This window comes from Scatophagus argus, chromosome 14 (genome assembly GCF_020382885.2).
Source record: "Scatophagus argus isolate fScaArg1 chromosome 14, fScaArg1.pri, whole genome shotgun sequence".
Taxonomy (NCBI): domain Eukaryota; kingdom Metazoa; phylum Chordata; class Actinopteri; family Scatophagidae; genus Scatophagus; species Scatophagus argus.
This window is the reverse complement of record NC_058506.1, coordinates 20,864,860-20,883,350: the sequence shown is the minus strand read 5'-3', so window position 1 is coordinate 20,883,350 and position 18,491 is coordinate 20,864,860. Positions and strand designations below refer to the sequence as shown.

At 45.2% G+C, this 18,491-nt stretch overlaps 2 protein-coding genes across 5 annotated transcripts; one reads left to right on the top strand and one right to left on the bottom strand.

The window, feature by feature from the left end:
• Nucleotides 1–70: 70 nt before the first annotated feature.
• On the bottom strand, nucleotides 71–6,343 carry plekhb1 (pleckstrin homology domain containing B1). The gene is made up of 6 exons (XM_046409772.1): nucleotides 4,701–6,343; nucleotides 3,559–3,711; nucleotides 2,763–2,865; nucleotides 2,632–2,671; nucleotides 2,462–2,552; nucleotides 71–965 (listed from the first exon to the last, which is right to left on the bottom strand). The coding sequence occupies exons 1-6, from the start codon at nucleotides 4,735–4,737 to the stop codon at nucleotides 832–834; spliced, it is 558 nt and encodes a 185-aa protein (XP_046265728.1). The 5' UTR covers nucleotides 4,738–6,343; the 3' UTR covers nucleotides 71–831.
• On the top strand, nucleotides 1,795–18,439 carry LOC124070168 (tubulin-specific chaperone cofactor E-like protein). Of its 4 annotated transcripts, none has more exons than XM_046409766.1 (8): nucleotides 1,795–2,062; nucleotides 10,386–10,528; nucleotides 10,638–10,777; nucleotides 11,352–11,533; nucleotides 11,980–12,236; nucleotides 12,331–12,457; nucleotides 12,554–12,670; nucleotides 15,636–18,439. In XM_046409766.1, exons 1-8 carry the CDS (start codon nucleotides 2,058–2,060, stop codon nucleotides 15,979–15,981), a joined length of 1,317 nt encoding a protein of 438 aa, XP_046265722.1. In that variant the 5' UTR covers nucleotides 1,795–2,057; the 3' UTR covers nucleotides 15,982–18,439. The 4 variants fall into 4 exon arrangements, with proteins under 4 accessions (XP_046265722.1, XP_046265724.1, XP_046265725.1 ...); XM_046409768.1 differs by lacking the exon at nucleotides 1,795–2,062 and adding an exon at nucleotides 7,034–7,137; XM_046409769.1 differs by lacking the exon at nucleotides 1,795–2,062 and adding an exon at nucleotides 7,137–7,274.
• The last annotated feature ends 52 nt before the right edge of the window (nucleotides 18,440–18,491 follow it).

Sequence of the window (18,491 nt, the reverse complement as noted above, 5' to 3'; positions counted from 1 at the left end):
TCAAAAGAGTGTTTCACAAACACATCTTAAAGTCCACTTACTGGCTTTTTCCAGACTTTTCAAACTCAATTTTTTCGACACCAGTGAATGAAGCAAGTGGATGTGGATCTGTTGACGGCTCAGTTCATCCAAACCGTTTTTTTGCGGCCATTCGTCTGTGTTTACAATTAAAAGTTCATTCTTGACGCTGCCGAACGATCACAGCTCAGGGTCAGTTTACTCTCCTCTGCCCGAGCTTTCAGCCTTATGAGCGGATGAAGAAGAAGCTAAGGCTCAGAACTGGTGTCAAGAGATCCATCTCTGTAACAACTCGGCGAACTCCATCCACTGCCGAAGACCTCGCAAAGTGGCTGAAAGCTAATTCATCAACGTGCTTTATCAAACTACAGAAAAACCCATTAAGGATTTGCTTGTTGTATGCAGTCAAAAAAGATTTGAAATCACCATTACTAATTATATTTTAATACTTCAGTTTAGTTCCTAGTACAGGCTACATGTGTATTAAGCTTGTAAAGTGTAAAATTCAGGCAGCAGATAAAATAAGATTCACATACAAAACTGACTTCCTGTTGGTAGATTCAGTATGAAGAACACACAGTTACGAAGAATCCTTTTCAGCTTCTTGAGTCTGATATGCAAAAGTGCACACAAGACAAAAACTGAACAAGCAGAAGTTTGGCTGTTTGTCACAGCAGATTTGAAGAGACGTGATAGAAAAGGTGAGGGTTTGTGGGAGGGACAGAGCCTTTCTACACATGCTGATGTCAGGTTCACGGTCCGTGGGAGCTGACAGACACACAGACAGGCGGTGTGTAGGCTTGTCATGTCGCCTCAGCAGAAGAAGAGGGGCATCCAGAGGAAGGATCGCATGGCTGTTCCTGCTGCCATTCCTGCCAGCAATCCCAGTGCTACCGTCTCCACCACTCCGTCAAATGGGTCCCTCTGAACAACCACCTGGTGGGTCCCTGAGAGACACGAGGACACCAGAGGGAGGACAGTTAATGTGGGTGGTCAACCTGTTGGCGGTCAACCTGTCAATCTGTGCTGGCCAAAGAGTAGAAACGAAGGAGCTCAGGGTTGTCAGCACCGAATCAGCATCAGACGCTTGTTGTGATGGATATTTTCACCATCGTCACCATCGGTTGTCAAAGCACTGAGATGTGGGGCTACAAGAACTACTGCTGCTCGTTCGGACAAGGTGTAGGTTAACCACCTGTTTCCATATGAACTCAAGTAAAAGAAAAAACATTAAAATACACACAAATTAATACTTGGTTTTACACACATTACTAATGTTACTATAAGAACTGTAATTGTTATAGGAGCTTAGCCTACTACAAGCTACTGAGGGGTTTGACCCCGGAGCGACCTATCTGACGTAGCTGAAGTTGTCCAAATTTTCTTTCTAGATCAGGAATGAGTCCACGCGTCTCCATTGACTGTTCCATCATACAAGGTTTGTTCTCGGAGCAACAAAAATGTGTCCATTCATCCTCCCAACATACAACACCTACAACACCCTAGTGGTCAAAAACCGTTTGCCCTTCCGGGGTCACACAACACCTGATGGACCCAAATGTAATGGGAACATTACATATATACCCTTTTATGGCCTGAATGACCACAGCGCCCCCTGTGGTACCCACAGCAAATACAAAGTCACCATGCTTCCCCATAACATTGCATTTGGCTCCTACAGTAACTATGCGCGGGTCAAAAAAAAAAGAAAAAAAAAAAAGTTTATTTTACTTTATCAATATCTGATGCACCGCCCGGTGAGCACGCCAAGAAACACAAATCAAACGCTCCAGAGTTTAAGCCCGGCCAGGTGCGTGCAGGTAAGACTAGCCAAAGGGAGAGAGACATGGCAGACTGTGGACGAGGAGGTCAAAAGAGGAAGAGAATTAAACCAAAGTCTCAAATTTCTACTGCGGTCCACCGACTCTTCATCACGTTCGTCACCGGAAGCTGTGGGACTCGGCTCGCTCAGCCCGGGACTTCAGGCAGGCCTGTGCGCATGTCCGTTTGTTGGCCGCAGCCGCCGCTGTGTTCATATCATGAAGTAAGTCAGACGTTTCTCAGTCAATCAAGATAAAATTATGTGTCTTCATTTAAAAAAATGTTTCTTATAGAAAATGATCGATTTGGTAGCCCATCTAACAATTTTGTGAATTTCATTATGAAAAATATCTTTGTACAACCTCAAACGAATCTTGTAAAAACAAGCAAAGTTTCTTGTTGTTGAACGAGCCAAATCTTGTTTGCTGTGGAAGCAGCAGTTCACTTGACTCGGCCTACTAAAAGTAAAAATACCACAATGTAAATATCTGCTACTCTGAAAGTGAAAATCCTACATGCAAAACTAAATTAAAGCACTCAGCACAAATGTTTCTAAATATCTGGATTTTAAATAGTCAGTTAGCAAAGTCAAAAGCTTAGGACTGGTTTTGTGTTGACATACCCGGTCCTGCTCCAGGCGTGATGTAGACCGTCTGGTAGCTGTTGATGGGGACTGCTTGGTACGCGTCGTCGTACGGGTCGTATGTGAACACCTAAAGACAGAAAACACCTCTTTTAACTCTGCGGTGGGAGTTAAAAGAGAGTGAAAAGGTGGTGTCACAGATCACTCACCGGGTTCCTCCTGGTCTCTAGCAGAGTCAGTTTCCACGCTCTGACAAAGACATGAACAAGAAGAAGTGAAGAACTGATGGATGGTCGTAAAGCGAGGCTGAGAGACCGGGACAGGAAGTGAGGGTACTTACATGGATTCATCCTCACTGTTGGCACACAGGTTGACTGTTGAGCCATCTTTGAGCACAACCATGACGCGGTTCTCCCTGGGATTATTCTCTGGGGGAGTCATACCTGCAGGCCGCAGACCAGTTGAAGAAAAGTTAATTCGCCCAAAGTTCGAGCAGAATTTCATCAGCGTTCTGTCAATCAAAACCTCATGGAACGACAGAAGCTTTATGTTGACATTTATGTGATTAAACTAAGACACAGTCATTTCAACAAATGGATGTTCAGCTTGAAGGTTTACAAAAATAAACTAAGCAACCTTTCATGCTTTCCCATTGATGTTATGTAGTAGTCTGTTTGCATGCTCGTTTGTCAGTATGAATACTGTTGGAGTCACTGAAATCCCTCAGAACGGCTTCAGTCTCGTTGTGACTCATTACACCCCCTTTATTTAATACCATCAGGACTATAGTCACAGCAGTGATGGAGTCAGATGGCTGGATGGACGAGGCCTCAGGTACCAAATCACTACTGTCCAGACTCTGGCTCCAAATGATGTCACCAGTGCAAGATGGCAGCTCCCATATCCAAGATATGTTGGATTCTTTTTTGTATAGTGGAAGGAAAAACCAGGTATTTTAAGGCAATGAGGGCGGGGTTTTTTATGCCTAAAGCCAACCAGACCTTACGTACGGCGTTGAAATGTAAAGGAATGCAATGAATGCATGTGCTTTGCAGAAACGTGCTGTGCCAACATCTAACACTCCGGCGATTACGTTGGGGCGTTCGGACACATGGTGAAATGGCGCCGTGATTTACCTCCACATTCCAGACCAGATCTCACATCCACGCAGGCTATCTTGAGGCTGACGCGGTGCTCCAGCTCTCGCCTGCTGTCAGTCTTGTAGAAGCAAAGACTCCCGTCTATCCAAAGGTCGCACCAGTTTAACTTCCAACGTTTTAGGACGGAAGCTGTGGAAGAGACACACGTGTGGCAGTTTACCATCAGTGTTTGTCTGTGCAGTAAGATCTCAAACTGAAGGTCGATTAAAGTAATTGCTGAGTCAGTGTCAGATCAATGACCCGAATGCAAGTCAGTCATCAGTTCAGATTTCGTGTTTCTTTCTCGGATGTGATCCGTTTTCGTCTCCATTGACTCCTGTGGATAAGCCACTTTAAGACATGTCCAGGGACAATTAATGGGATTATAAGTTTCAAAGGTTGCAGTTTCATAACAGGTTCAGGTTTCACTTTCTGGGAAGTATCCTGTGTACCTGAAGTTCAGTAATGTTGGTCTCCGTAAGACACAAACACATCTGACTTTATACCAAGCGATGAACTTCAGGTGAGAATTTCTTTGGTATAAAAATATCAGTATAAGCCTCAAAAACACAGCTGGTGGAAGAGATGATTCTGTGTTCTCCAAAAGATCAAATATTTGTTTTCTGCATCAGTCAAGATGCCCGTCTGTCGTCTCTACTTAGTTGTGTTTTAGACTTTGGAAAAAGGGATTCATGTAACATCAACCCAGCAGCTCCTCTGAAGTGCGGCCTGCCAGAAAGGCAGTCGTTCATTTCAGTTTTCGTCCATAATGTTTAGGCTTGACAATAAAGTCCAGTAAACTTGGAATCAAAGGAGAGTTTTGACATCAAACGTATGAATATCTTCTTGAAGAATTAGAAAAAATCTTTCTTGTCGTGTTGTATGAAATGAAATCTTTTGATTTCAGTGGCTACTCAAAGTTTTCTGCCAGTTCAAGCTGCAAATGATGCTGATTTTGATTCTCAATAAATCCAAATTTTAGGAATTTTCATTTGATCATTTTTTAAAAAGAATAATTTATAATGATAATTGTGGCCAGCATTAGTTTAAATAAATCAGATCTTGACTTTGTGCTCCTTAACACATCAGCTAAAGCTGTAACTGACCCCTTGAAGTCTTGAAGTCCTGTATCTACTCACTCTGTCTCCACAGCCAGCCTGACCTCAGGAGCGCCATGTGTTCCGCTAAAATGAAAAATCCAGGAGGAGCAGAAGCTGAAATTTAAGTTTTGGCTTTTGTAAAAGATCCAGAAGCTGGTTTCGGGCCGCTCTGCCTGTGTTTATATCCCCGCCGACCCCCAGACGGCGAGGTGCTCGTAGATTAATGTGGCTCTGGCCAGGACTAAGGCTGACTCACAGGATCATTCTGGATTAGCAGAGTGTTCGAGCACGCCCTCTCGTCCCTTCTCATCCTCCTCGCTCTTTCTGGACTGATTACTGCTCCCGATTCACACGCCATCCGTCGTACCTTTTGTTTAGATTGTTGACTGAGGGTAAACTCAACCGGTGTGAACCCTGTGCTGTTTTCACGTGTGCACATACATAACACTCACAAATTAATCCCAGCGCTGAAACAACAACATGAGGATTAGCCTAATTGCAGCTGTCCTCAGGTCAGTTATGAGAGTCCTCCCAGGATGTTTAGTGACATCATTTCCTTTTTATGGCTTACAGAAAACAGTGGTGCGCTCTGTAAGTCATGTGCCAAGCAGTGACTGTAGCCTCCCTGAACCTCGAGCCTCCTGATGACTCTGCGTGAACATGAAGTTCTCTCGCTGCCAGACGAACCTTTTGGATCTCCTCGTGAATCCATTGGCTGTGTGGCAGGGCTGCATTATTTGAGCCCTGAGTTGTGCTGTCACTTCCTGAACCTGAACTGTTGACCTAAAATCCTTTGTGGTTGTTGCTTTCTCTCAGTTTTATCCATGCTAGCAGTGCTGTCGTAGCACAGGTAACATCCACGTTGCTGCGACTGATGCCCTGCGAGAGTTTCTTCCGTGACCTCTGACCCCGTGCAGAGCCGTGGCTGCTGACCCTCCTCCTCTCGCCGGGTTCCTGTCTGTCATGGCTGCCCTTCCTCTTGCTTCTCTTTGTCTTGGTACCATCCTGAGAGACACCGCTGGGCTCTCTGGAGCCCTCACATGCAATGGACTCTCTATCAGAACTCCCATATCAGAACGTAGGCTGTTTTCACTGAAGGCATTTTGACCAGTCATGAGCTCGCAGGTGTAAATAATTAAAGATAAATGTCATAGTGGCCGAACTGCATTGAGCTGCTTCGTTTCCAGGGTCGCAGTGTCACGGCCTGGTGGGACACGCTGTCATAATGCTGTCAGTAACACCTGTGCTTTTCCTACGAGTCCACATGTTCTGCTGTGGAAAAAGGTCCAAGGTACAAAATCAAAAATCTGTTGACGTACAAGTTCACAAACTCCGTCGACATTTTGAAGCTGAAGTCGGTGGCGGTTTTCTACTGAAATGCATTATGCTAAAAGATCTCTTATGTGCTCTCATTAGAGGGATGAGATTCCACCTTTTGCTCCATCCCAGGACACCCTTGTGGTGTGTACAAATAGTCAATTGCCTTCTTGTGTGGCGATTTTTCAGGTAACCACAACAACTTCAGTTTAAACAGCAGACGTGTTGAGTTTTGATCAGAGAAATCTGAGATGCTTTGTTGGTTTTATTTGATTTTCACCAAAGAGTTCAACTCAGTCAGAAGACGGTAAAAGAAAACACGCAGGAACTGAGAGGAGCAATATGTTTATTAAAACAAGTCAGCGAGAAGCATGTGGTCTGCAGGTGGTCTGCTTAAGACACAACATGATATGATATATATGATTTATATGATTTATGTCTAATCCCACCGCAGGAGAAGAGGAGGTCGGGCTCAACCTGTTGGCTGTACAACCTGTGGCGCTGCTGCCATCTGCTGGCAGCAAATGGCAGGTTTGTTTTCATGCCACGAAAGCTGCTGGGAAAACATTTTCTGTTTAGCATTTTACGTTAAGGAAAGGCTGGAGCAAATGATTAAATACCAGTTAGACTCACACCGCACATGTTTGTGTATATGAGGAGTTAATTTAGTTCCCATTGCAAAAATGTCTTCAGTGTAAGGTTCGTTTCTTTATTGGCATTTTTTAAACGGGTTATTGTTTTGGTTTTGTTTGCCAGTTCAGCTCTCTAACCGTCTTACTTCATGCATATTTCTTTTATTATCTGACTTTAATAACATATTTATACATTTAGGGAGATAACAGTAAAACGAGCCAAGCTGAAATTGCGTCACCAAGAATCAAAATCAAAACACGCAGGTAGGTTCTCGTGCACGTTTAAGTCCAGCGCACCTCCGTTCACTTTTCACGTTTAAATGTATTTAACACGCGTGTGACTTGAGTGTGTTATTATTTGACGTTTTTCTATTCCTCTCCTTGCAGCGTGCTGCGTTTCACAAAGAATATAGAAAAATACAAGCAGTTCAAACTACGTAATTTCCGGTGCAGTGGGCGTGTCTTAAACTGTCAACTAACCGAAGTACAATAAAAACAAACACAACACTGAGGGGGATCCGGGGACGGTGAGTGCAATCAGTCTCAAAATAAACCGCATCGGCTGCAAAATTCAGCCCGACTGGTGACATGTGGCGTCGGCTTTGGCGGTGAGGACGGCGGCCCGGTGCCGTCAGCCTCCGAAATATTCATTTTGTCAATAAAGGTAACGTTATAGTTGCGGTGCAGCACAGCCTCGTACTCCAAACATGTCACGCACTTTTTTCGACACTGCTGTCGTAGACGTGTGTGGCTGAACTGAAGAAATGTCCCCCCCGCCGCTGCGGACATGTCGATTTCAGTTTGTTATTGTGCAGCCGAATCCTGCAGGAGCGCCGTTAAGCAGCAGGCCTCGGTCACAGGCAGCCCCCCCAAACGTGCCCTGCGCTCTCACTGGCTCCGAGAAGGCTTCGCCCAACCCGGTTCAAAAAACTGCAAGTTCAGTGTTGCTTTGCGTATTTGCATATGAATATAACAGGTACACTAATACTTTTGATCTTTTATTAATCGTTGTCGGTCGCCAATCAGTTCGGCATTAAAACATCAATTAAAGTTGTTTGTTGCTTTCTGTAAAACGGCCAAACTTTGAATGAGGCTGGTGTGGTTGCCACTGCGTTAAACGGCACAGCGGAGGGCAGTGGTGAGTAGCCTAATGTTAGTTTTCAAACATGCAAATGAAAACGCTCAGGAACTGTAACCGATGGCCCGACAAAGGCAGCATGGCACGGTTTGAAATGGGTGTGTTTCTCTCTTTAGCCGACAGTATAACCTCAGTGTGACATCTGCTCATCAGGCCTCTTTGAGACGAGTTGTTGTCGGTGCTTTGTGCTGGACTGGACTCGGTTGTTTTCTCGACCCTGCCAGGAGCCCAGCTGTCGCTCTACCTTCCTTTTGTGAGCCTTATAATGCACGTTTCACTCCCTTTGATGTTTAGCAAAGCCTGTTTTCCTTCCGTTCATGTGCCACAAAGACATTTTTATATTTGCATGCATATAAATGAGTGCTCTGCAGTTCCCAAACTTCTTTTCTAGACGCTCCTCTTCTTGTTTCATCAAAGTTCTCAGCAACATTTTCCCTCAGCATGCGGGCAGACGTGTGATCTGATGTGTTGGTGGAAACAGTCTTCCCTTTGGTCTCCGTGACAACAGACGTATGAATTGGATGATCTGTGAAACAAGAAACCGTCTATGACAGAAACATCAGACGCAGTCTCGATGCAAACACTCCATCTCAGGTGGGCTGAGGTTCAGATGATCAGACCCCGTTTGTCTGAAACTGATAGGACTGATCAGGGTTCAAGCGGGACGGCGAGTCCTGACCACTGGGTGCTGTGTGTGTCCACACAAGGTCCTGATTGTGTGTCCTGATACGGATGTTGTCATGGCAAAATCATACTGTCAGAGATATCAAAAGCATCTTTGTGTACTGACTGACTAACATGCGTTCAAGCGGGGAAAATTGCTTTGGTTTTTGGCACGCTGCATCAGCAGGCGTGAACGAGATGCTGCTGCTCTGCTCACACCTTCATTACTGCTGCTTTTGCTGACGTCGCCTCCACTGCTGCTGCTGCCATCTCTGCAGCAGTAAGTTTCGCAAATGATTGCCAGGCCGGCAGTCAGCCGTCGGCCGTTGGCTTTCAAAGTCCAAAGGGTTTTTATTTTCACTGTTTATGTGTGTCAACTGCACGGTTGGTGCTGCGACTTTCTTGTTTTGTTCACAAAATGTCCACAAGTACATTAAAACGCTCTTATAACACCGCAGAGTCCGAGCCGACATGTTAACGCCACACAGACACAAAATGAGAGAGAGAAGCAGCAAAGTCACGCTTTGGAAAAGTCACATCTGGGTGTTTTTGCTGAAAAGACTAATCAGTGATCAGAATTATTTGCAGTTAATTGTTGTGTTAAATGTTTGATTATTTCAGCAGCAGGCAGGAAGAGCGGAGCAGGTGGCTCGGCAGTCTGTGGTGTCGACGCTGCACCTGCTCGTGTCAGTGCTGCGCTGCCTCTCACGTTTCTGCCTCGGTGTCCTGTAGGTTTTTCTGTGATGTTGATGGGTTATTTTTAGGCGTTTTTGTGCAGCGCGTGCACAGAGAAACGCCGAACGCTGAAGGAAAATGTCTGCCAGCGAGTTTCAAGTTTCAGCAAGTTTCAGCCAACAGGACCAACGAGTAAAAATGTGCTGCACAAACACACAAGGACGCGTGCACATAAAGTGACTCGATCTGTTTTGTTCACTCACTCGTTTCTTTGCTCTGAAGGCCTTTAATATCCTTTGGTTTTTTAGGCGGTTTTGACACTGATTGACCTGCTGCTCTTTGTGTGCTGTGTCAAAGTGTTCACCTGCGTTACCTCCCTGGTAAATACACAAAGTCTTCGTGCTCCTGCTGCTTTTGTTGTCCCCCACGCCAGAAAAGTGCTTCTAATGAGTTTTTATTTGTTGCTTGTATAAAAGCCTTTGAAAGTGCTCGTGACTTTGAGGATTGTTTGGGGAAAATGACTTCCTGACGACGTACAGTAAAAAGCTTCAGTGAAACTCTCGGCAGGTTCATTGTCGGGGCTTGTTTTAGTTTATGCTGTTGAGCAGCAAAAATATCACACATCAGTAAGCCACACACACACACACACACACACACACACATACACTGTAGTTCATTTTGAGTTGATGTCACGTGTCCTTCCTGGTGCCTTTTTAAATACTCACAAGAACACAAAATTCACAGCTTAAAGTAAACCCCAACACATTTCGAAATTTTCCGTTTCTGTCATGTTTACTACAGTGCTAAGGTGTTTTACTGAACCTTAACTATGAAACTAAACACTCAGGGTCTATTTTTAAAAACTTTAATAGAAGCATTTTAGTTGGAGGTCCCACAGACAGGCGGCATGGTGGTGCAGTGGTTTTTTCTCTGGGTACTCCAAAACATGCACGTTAGGTTAATTGGCTACTCTAAATTGCCCCTAGGTGTGAGTGTGAGAGTGTGTGGTTGTTTGTCTTTGTGTGTTGGCCCTGCGATTGACTGGCAACCAGTCCAGGGCGTACCCCGCCTCTCGCCCGTGGTCAGCTGGGATAGGCTCCAGCTCCCCTCATGACACTGATGGATAAGCAGTATAGAAAATGGATGGATGGGTCCCACAGACAGGAAGCGGAAGAGTCGGTTCGGGTCTCGTCACAGGGCCTGTCATACCTGTTGCCGGGGTTAGTCGATCGAATTATAAAGCTGGTTGTGTTGTTTCCACCCTCTGTTTCATGGTCTGTGCTTCGGATGCCCACTCAGGGCTGGAACCATGGAGTCGTCGTCCGATGAAGAGGAGGCGCGCACATTCGTCCAAGTCATCAGTGAGAAGTACAACCCAGAGAATTTCCCCTACGGCCAGGGGGTAGTGGTTCTGTCCAGCCCGCCAGGTTCCCCCGTCAAAGGTGAGAGACGACGACGACGATGATGATGACTGCTCATGTGAGATGTGTAGCACCACGTCTTTGTAGTTGTTCATTGCAGAGGATGAAAAGCCTGTTTGCTTGTGTGCAGATCGCCTGTTCTTGCCCAGCACACTCGTTCTGGATCACAGTGGAATGACTAAAGCCGGCGACAGTTCAGACATCGCAGCCTTCTGTGGCCATGTGGTGGAGCTGGACTTGTCCCACAATCAGCTCAGTGACTGGGTCGAGGTGAGTGTCCGTCAAAGACGAGACAAGGCGCTGAAGAAAGCTGAAGGTAGAATGTCTCACAGGCTTCGAGCAGGAAGTTTGCAGCTGAGAAGACTTTTTACAACAAGTTTTGCCTGCATCCTGTGGAGGAACAAGTACTTTTACTAAGTAAAAGTAAATGTAGCAGTACCGCAGCATAGACTTACTTTAAAAGCTCTGCATGCTGAAGTTTACTGCAGTAAAAGTACAGAAGTAGTAAAATTATCAAAAGTAAAAGTAGTCATTAGGCAGACTGCCCCATTTCTGTCATTTATATTGTAGAACAGCATTGTTACTGTGCGGCTTATCTTAATTACCCTCTATACTGCAAGGGAGATTAGTCTTAAATGCATAATAAATTAGTAGTTTTTTAGATCATGTTTTGTATTAATAATCTTACTCTGAAACTAGTAAATAAAGCTTTAAAATGAATCTAGGCAAGAAAAAAGTACAGTATGTATCACACAGATGCATAGATGCATGCATTAGTATTGCTAGAAATAAATATTATATATATTTAATGTTCTCTCTGTTGTTAATGCTTGTGGGTTGCCAGATCTGCACCATTGTCTCCAACGTCCCCCGCCTGAACTTCCTCAATCTGAGCACCAACCCCCTGGGCGGCGTCGAGCTGGAGCCCAGCATGGCTGACGTTTTCTCCAGGGTCCGAGAACTGGTCCTCATTAACACGCACGTCAGCTGGAACACCGTGCACACGCTCACACAGCATATGCCAGAGTAGGTGAAGTGTTGTGAAGGCAGGGAAGAACAGCGTGTACAGCAGGTGTTTTTCCTGGCTTCTAAACAGTACTGCAGTACTTTATCAGTGACCATGTGCCAAATACTTCTTGACGCTAAGCAGGTTTATATTTTCATATTTTTCATATTTCTTACTGTCCACAAATCCAATTAACAGACCAGCCCCGTGTGCCATAGAGCTGTGTGGTTCTCTGAAAATCATTGGGTTTTTGAGTCAAACCTGCTTCGGAAAATACCTGTTTTTAAAGATGGATATTTTCAGCAGAAGCTCGTGGGCTTGAGGCCACAAACGTCAGTACTGAGAGAAAGATGTGCGATGTTGGTTCTGGTCTGTAGAACAACAGCATCCTAAGCAAGTTTGGCCTGAAAAATGTTTTTCCATGTGTGTTTTTCTGTGTGTCAAACCGATGGACCTCATCATCCAGGCTGGAGGAGCTTTTCCTGTGCCTGAACGACTACAGCACCGTGTCAGAGTCCCACGCCGTCTGTCCATCTCTACGCCTGCTGCAGATCGCAGACAACCAGCTGCATGAATGGGCGGAAGTGAGGAAGTTTGGGATGATGTACCCGAGCCTGAGCACACTGGTGCTGGCCAATAATAGTCTGGACTCTGTGGGTGACACTCAGGAAACGCTGCAGCGCCTCTTCCCCAACCTGCGCAGCATCAACCTCAACAACTCAGGTGTGAGACGGCTAATGAAGGCTGTTTTCACCGTCCCGTGTGTGTAAACAATATTCACCCTGGCCCTAAAGCTCTGTGGTGGTGTGTTTTTCAGGGCTTAGTAAATGGGAGGACATTGAAAGGCTGAATTTCCTCCCTAAGCTGGAGGAAGTCAAAGCAAAGGGGATCCCTTTATTGCAGCCTTACACCACCCACGAGAGACGTAGCCTCGTTTTAGCTCAGTGAGTTTGATCTTACATGCACACGCTCATCAAACCCTCAGCTTTTACACGCATGCACATTTTTAAACTTATTTACCGTCTAACCTGTTCCTGCAGGCTGCCGTCCGTCGTGGTGTTGAATGGGGGTGCAGTGTCTCATGGAGAGAGAGAGGATGCTGAGAGGTTCTTCATCAGGTACTACCAGGACTGGCCAGAGCAGGAGCTTCCTCAGAGGTACTCAGACATGCAGTATGCATGTATTATCCTCTTCAGTCCTTATTTTGAATCAGGCTGCCTCGAATGATGGATGTTTTTGTGGATGTTTAGTACCGATCACCTGGTTGGGTATCAAGAACCACTTCTGAGTTCCAAACCAGTTCCAAAATAAGCTTTTCCACCATACTCATTGATTTCTGGAAGAGCCTAAAGATGAGAAACCAACACCTTCATCAAAACTTCAATCCTGCGTCAGTCAGTAGCCTGAGCATGTCGCATCAGGTGTCACATGCTGCCACTTCAGTGACTTGTACCTGTGTGAACACCTGTGACAACTTGCTCATTGTCCTCAGCACGCTTACAGTATGTGGAAATATCATTTTGGAAAGCCGTCCTCAGGGGCTGACGGCGGTTGAATAATTGCGCAGGCTCTTCACCGACTGCATTCCACTTAACCTCAGCAGAATGTTGGAGAAGGTTTTGTGAAAGAAGGTGTAGTCCCTGACTGGGGGAACTAACCTTTGGGAGACAATGCCACCAGTCTCTCCCTGCTCAATGAGTCCTTTGTGCTGGGAATTCTCTGATTGGGAAAGTGATCCACAAGGTAGACGTAGATTTTTTTTTTTTTTTTTTTTAATAAACACCTTCTCTGCCAACCTCAGCTCTTCAGCTGAGAGATTGTTTTGATTTCTGATGTCAGTAACTCTTCTGGCTAATTAATTGTCTTGCTGATTATGCCAAAGAAAACGTGTGAAGATCCATTAGGAATTTGGTAATTGTGTCCACAGCAGCCGTCATGTTTCCAATTCTTTCCTTCCTGTTTTCAAACACTGTGTTCGTGGTCTTGATCTGGAGCCAGGTTCTCAGTGTAGGTCCGAGGTTAGCGAACACCAGGACTTCATGTGGGTGTTATGGGGGTGTCGGACACGCTCAGTAAGCAGTGAACACACCGCTATCCCCTTTCCTTTCGGATGGGGCTGTGGCCTTGCTACCCCGCAAGATCAGAGCTCTGCAGGTCACAGCCTCTCAGGTGAACACGTCCGACATGGCCCTGGTTTAAGTAATCATAAACACAGCTCACACCATCAATCAGACTGATAGGCACTGATATACGTCAATAATTTAAAAAAAAAGAAAAGAAAAGAAAGGAGAGATACAGAGAATTGTGGGTAACCCAGGAAAGGGTTTGTGGGACTAGGAAACAGAAATATAAAGAGAGAAATGTGTTGCCCGGACAGGAAGGATTAGTTGCAAGGTAAAAAGAGGTCTGGACTGAAAGAGAAATCTGAGTGTTCAAGTACCCAGTAGATTGAGTTGAGAGGGACTGAAGGGGGACTGGACCTGGAGCTGGACCGCTCTGGGAAGGGAAATCAACATTTTAACTTTTTAAGCAGGTCATCTTTCAATACGGAGAAAAGAGATAATGAGGTAGATGGAAACGCCAAAAGAAAAGTCAGCTAAAATCTGTTCCTGCTGCTACTTTACTGTCCATTATCGAAGAATGCTGGAAAAGACAATTGGAATGCTGACTTGTTATCACCTGCAGCATTATTTGCCCCATAATACCATGCTTACCACCCTAAATGAAGCCTTTTAGCTAAATGGCTTCTCTTAGAATGGCACTTTGTGCACTGTGGCCTTAGAGGAGAATTCCCAGGGTGGACCACAAGTTTTGGCCAGAAACCCCAGGCCAGGGGATTGGCTTTGTGGGGGGAGTTTTGGGGAGGGAAGGGAAATTGCTTTGATTGGCCCAGCTGTTACAGTAGCTTTGAAAGCGCAGGCCTTTTCTCCTGGATTTTATTTAATCGTTCCTGGGTCCTTATCTCGAACACGCATTCCCCTGAGATGGCTGAGCGCTTTCTCACGGCAGGCAAGAGGCAGAGAACTCAGTGTGTCTCTGCCTCTCAAAAACACACAAGCCAAGTTTCTATTCTTTCTATTCTTTTTACCGTCATTTTTAATTTGCTTTGAAAACAACCCGAGTGAAAATGGCAGCATTTTGAGGGAAAAAGCTGAAGTGTAGCAGGAAACATTTTAGGCTGAGGTGGAGAAGTTGGCAGATTTAAAAACAGAAGCTGCAATAATAACTGATGGAAAGAAAAAGTTTTTTAATAGACGTTGATTTTGCCTCTGCTTGTTCTTTGGAGACAAAACGTGTAGCTCTTCCATTCACTGTTACAGGCCTGCACTCCCCCAGAAAGACCAGAAAGAATAAGAGGTTGCATAACTGCAGCCTCCTGGGGTTGAGTGAGTCCAGACGGGGGTCGCTGGTACATCTCAGTCCCCCCTGCATTACATTAGTGGCTTAGAAAAACGCCACAGGGTACATGTGGATGAGAAGGGCCAGATGAATCAAAACGCACTACAGTCTTATGTGGGAAGCATTTCATGATGAAATGCCATGATGAGATGCATCGTTTTGTCACGTCCTTTTGAATATGTTCTCACAGAGGTCATTCTCCATTTGCTTTATTCCGGAGAGTTTTCCTGTGTGTTAACAGTTCAGTATTTATTTTCTGCCACTAAGGGTCTCCAACCAAAAACGAAACAAATGACGTTACTCAACATAATCCACAAATCTGGTTGCGAGGAGTTTAATGTAGGAAAATAAATTCTTTCTGTATCGGAAGGACTGAGCATCTACTAGCTAACATTGCAGCTAGGCTGAGAATGACGCCACTGATTGCTTGCATCCTGCCCTTTCATGAACGTGAGCAGATGCACGTTTTCGTCTGCGTGGTGGAAAGAAAATATTTAGGGCTGACTAACCGTATCAAACAGCAGAGCTACAACACTCCACGACGGAAACACACACCGTGAGCCTTTCGCCGTAGACCTGTTAGCCGAGCTACAGGTACCCACATTCTGACGGCTTATCGTGGCTCATTAGCACCAATAACTGATGTCCTGACCATCACCAACCTCCCCAAACAAAAAAAGCAAAACCCTTCAGTGATCTGACGTGAGTCCTGTCTTCTCCCAGGTACCACATCCTTGTATCCAAGTATGGTCACCTGGCCCCGCTGGCAGAGGTGGACCTGAGCCCCCGCAGCACCCTGGTGGACGTCCGCTGGGGCGAGCGGGTGGAGTCCGTCAGCCTCCGTCTGGAGCAGACGGTGGGAGACCTGAAGAAACAACTTAAAGCTCTGCTGCAGCTGCCCACCAATGGGATCCGGCTCTTCTACATCAACCGGGAGATGTGTTCCGTCTTTGGACCTGAGGAGTTGAAGTGTGGCTGCCGAGCCCTCCACTCCTACAGCATTCGAGATGGGGATGAGATTCTAGTGGTGCCCAAAGTCAAAAGCCGCTGCAGTTCCTCAGATCTTTGAGCCGGGAGGCTCAGTGGTTTTGTATGATTGGGACAGGGATTTTGGAAAATGAACACTGACCGGATACCAAGCTTTGACTTAAGCCTTTTTTTTTTCTTTTCTTTTTTTGGGGGAATAAAGGTGATATTTTTCAGCCATGAATGTAAACAAGTTTGCTGTCCACCATATTGAACAAAATGATACAGTAGTATTGCACACAGGAGTTCCACATTCACAAAGATTGTATTTTGACTCGCACACGTCTGTGCTTAAGTTGTTCCAGCGAGGACTGCAGTTTACGTCTCATTTATGAAAAATGCAAATCCAGACGTGGTGCAAATAGGCCCATGAAAGAAAAAAACGGCTGCCATAATTACCAGCTGAATGCACAAATTGCACATTGATTGTAAAAACTAAAACCATTTTATGATTGGAGTGTTTGTCAGATCAGATCTGAGATTTTAGCATGAAAAACTTCCCCTTACTTGCCTGCTGGTTAGACTGCAGCACCATGCATGGCACTATTTATTTATTTTAGTAGAATCGGTTCCGTTGAATCTGTTGAAATATCATGGCACAAAAGCATAATTAAGAAACAAGATCAGGTGGAAATTAGGTTTGAAAAATCCCGGTGCATAAGTTCTGTAGTTTCACTGTCGATTGTGTTTTTAAAATGCTTGGTTGGCTTTTCTCCACCATAATGAGCAGCTCTGATGTTCGCGCCCCATTTTTCTGTTCACTTCCTGCTTGTAGAAGATCGGTCTGTTTACTGCAGTCTGTGAAGTGTGTCCGTGGGCAGCAGTGAGTATTCTTATCTTACATCTTACTGTGCCTGAAACAAAAGGACCAACACAGTGGACAGCAGCAGTGAACCTTAACCATGCAGCAGCGATTGCAGCTGAGCTCACTGAACTCTTCACATGATCTTTTGTTGTCTGCGTGTTGGCGGGTTTGTGCATGCAAATAACTTATGCGGGCAAAACAAGATGAATGACTTAAATATGATCAATATTGTCACGATCGTACTGGTTAGAAGAGGCTTCGTTTGAATGTTCTTTTCTGGGAACACAAGTGTGCAGTGACAGTAACGCCGATCTTTCCTCCTGCCACTCAGATCGCCGTCGTCTTTCCACATGACTCTTGACAGCAGTGAGATATCCTAGGATGACCCCCGAGCTGAAATCACAAACGCAGTGTGTCGGGGATAACGTAGAGCACATGGCCGCAGCTCAGGCAGGACGCCGTGGCGGAAAGACGAGATGTCTGAGGTGAGCTTGGGTCTGGGACAGAGAACAGGAGTGTTGACGCTCCGGTTACTGCTGGTCTTCTGGCTGTCCAGCCCATGAATGGAGCGTCTCTCCCTCCCTGCAGAGGCAGCTGAGAAACATTGAGGCCCAGTCTGTATGGTAACCTCACACCAGGCGCTGTGTCATGGACACTTCCGCTGCATTTCAGTTAGAATGGGTTCACGCATCAGGCTCTGGCCCCTCACCCGTTACCTCAAACCTGACACTGTCAGTGTGTGCTGTTTCACAGGATGTGGGCTCGCAGGCTTTTCCGTTGGCTCAAATTGGCATTGATTGTTTTTAAAATCACACTGACACTGCAGAAGCTGCCCTCCACTCCACATTTTGCTCAGTGCATGCTGGGAGATGCTCCAGCCTTTCTTTCACCATATGTGTACTGCACACGTTCAGTGGAAACAATATCGTGTTTGTTTGTCGGTGAAAAAATGCTAAAAATGAATTAGTAAAAGCAGGCCATTTCTTTTAGATGTTGGAGTGCTGTGAATGCAAAGGAGTTAATGTTTGAAATCGGGTTGTGTGAAGCGAGCTGTCAGGATAAAATGTTAAGATACCAAGTGAAGTTTACTCTTGTGTGAAAATGCGTCGAGGCGCCGTCGCCACGAGGCGGCCTCGCGGTCTCGTCTCCTCTGACACAAGCTTACTTTGTGTAGTAGATAACTGGAGATCTTTCTTTGTTTTTCTGTCTTGACTCACATGTTATACTTTATTACAACTGAGTTCTTACGCGGGATGTTGAGGGTCTCTTTCTTTCTAAAGAGGATTGTCAAGCTGGCGACATGCATGTTCAGATATTTCTTGACAGTTCTGATTTAAAATGTATATGAGGTGTTGTCATTTCAGGGAAACAGTGTTGTTTATGGGCATTTGTAATCTTGACACCTTTGAAATATTATCTGTGCACCTGTCACCCTCACCGCTTTCCTTCAGTAATACCAAATGCAAAGATTATTTACTGATTTTAAAAGAAATATAAAAGATAGTTGCTAATCTGTGAAACAGTTTGCCTTGTGTTGTTTAGTATATGGTGTTTAATTTATATCACTTTAGCTTTATGTGGTTTCTTAAATCTTCATATTTTCAGTGGTTTTCAGTGAGATTATATGCAATTTCTTCATCTGTACTGTATAATGGTGCTTTCACTTCTCTTAAAGAAATAAATTCTAATTATTTCAGCCTCTTCTTGTGTAAAGTTTTTATACTTCAAGTGAAACTCTGTGACCTGGT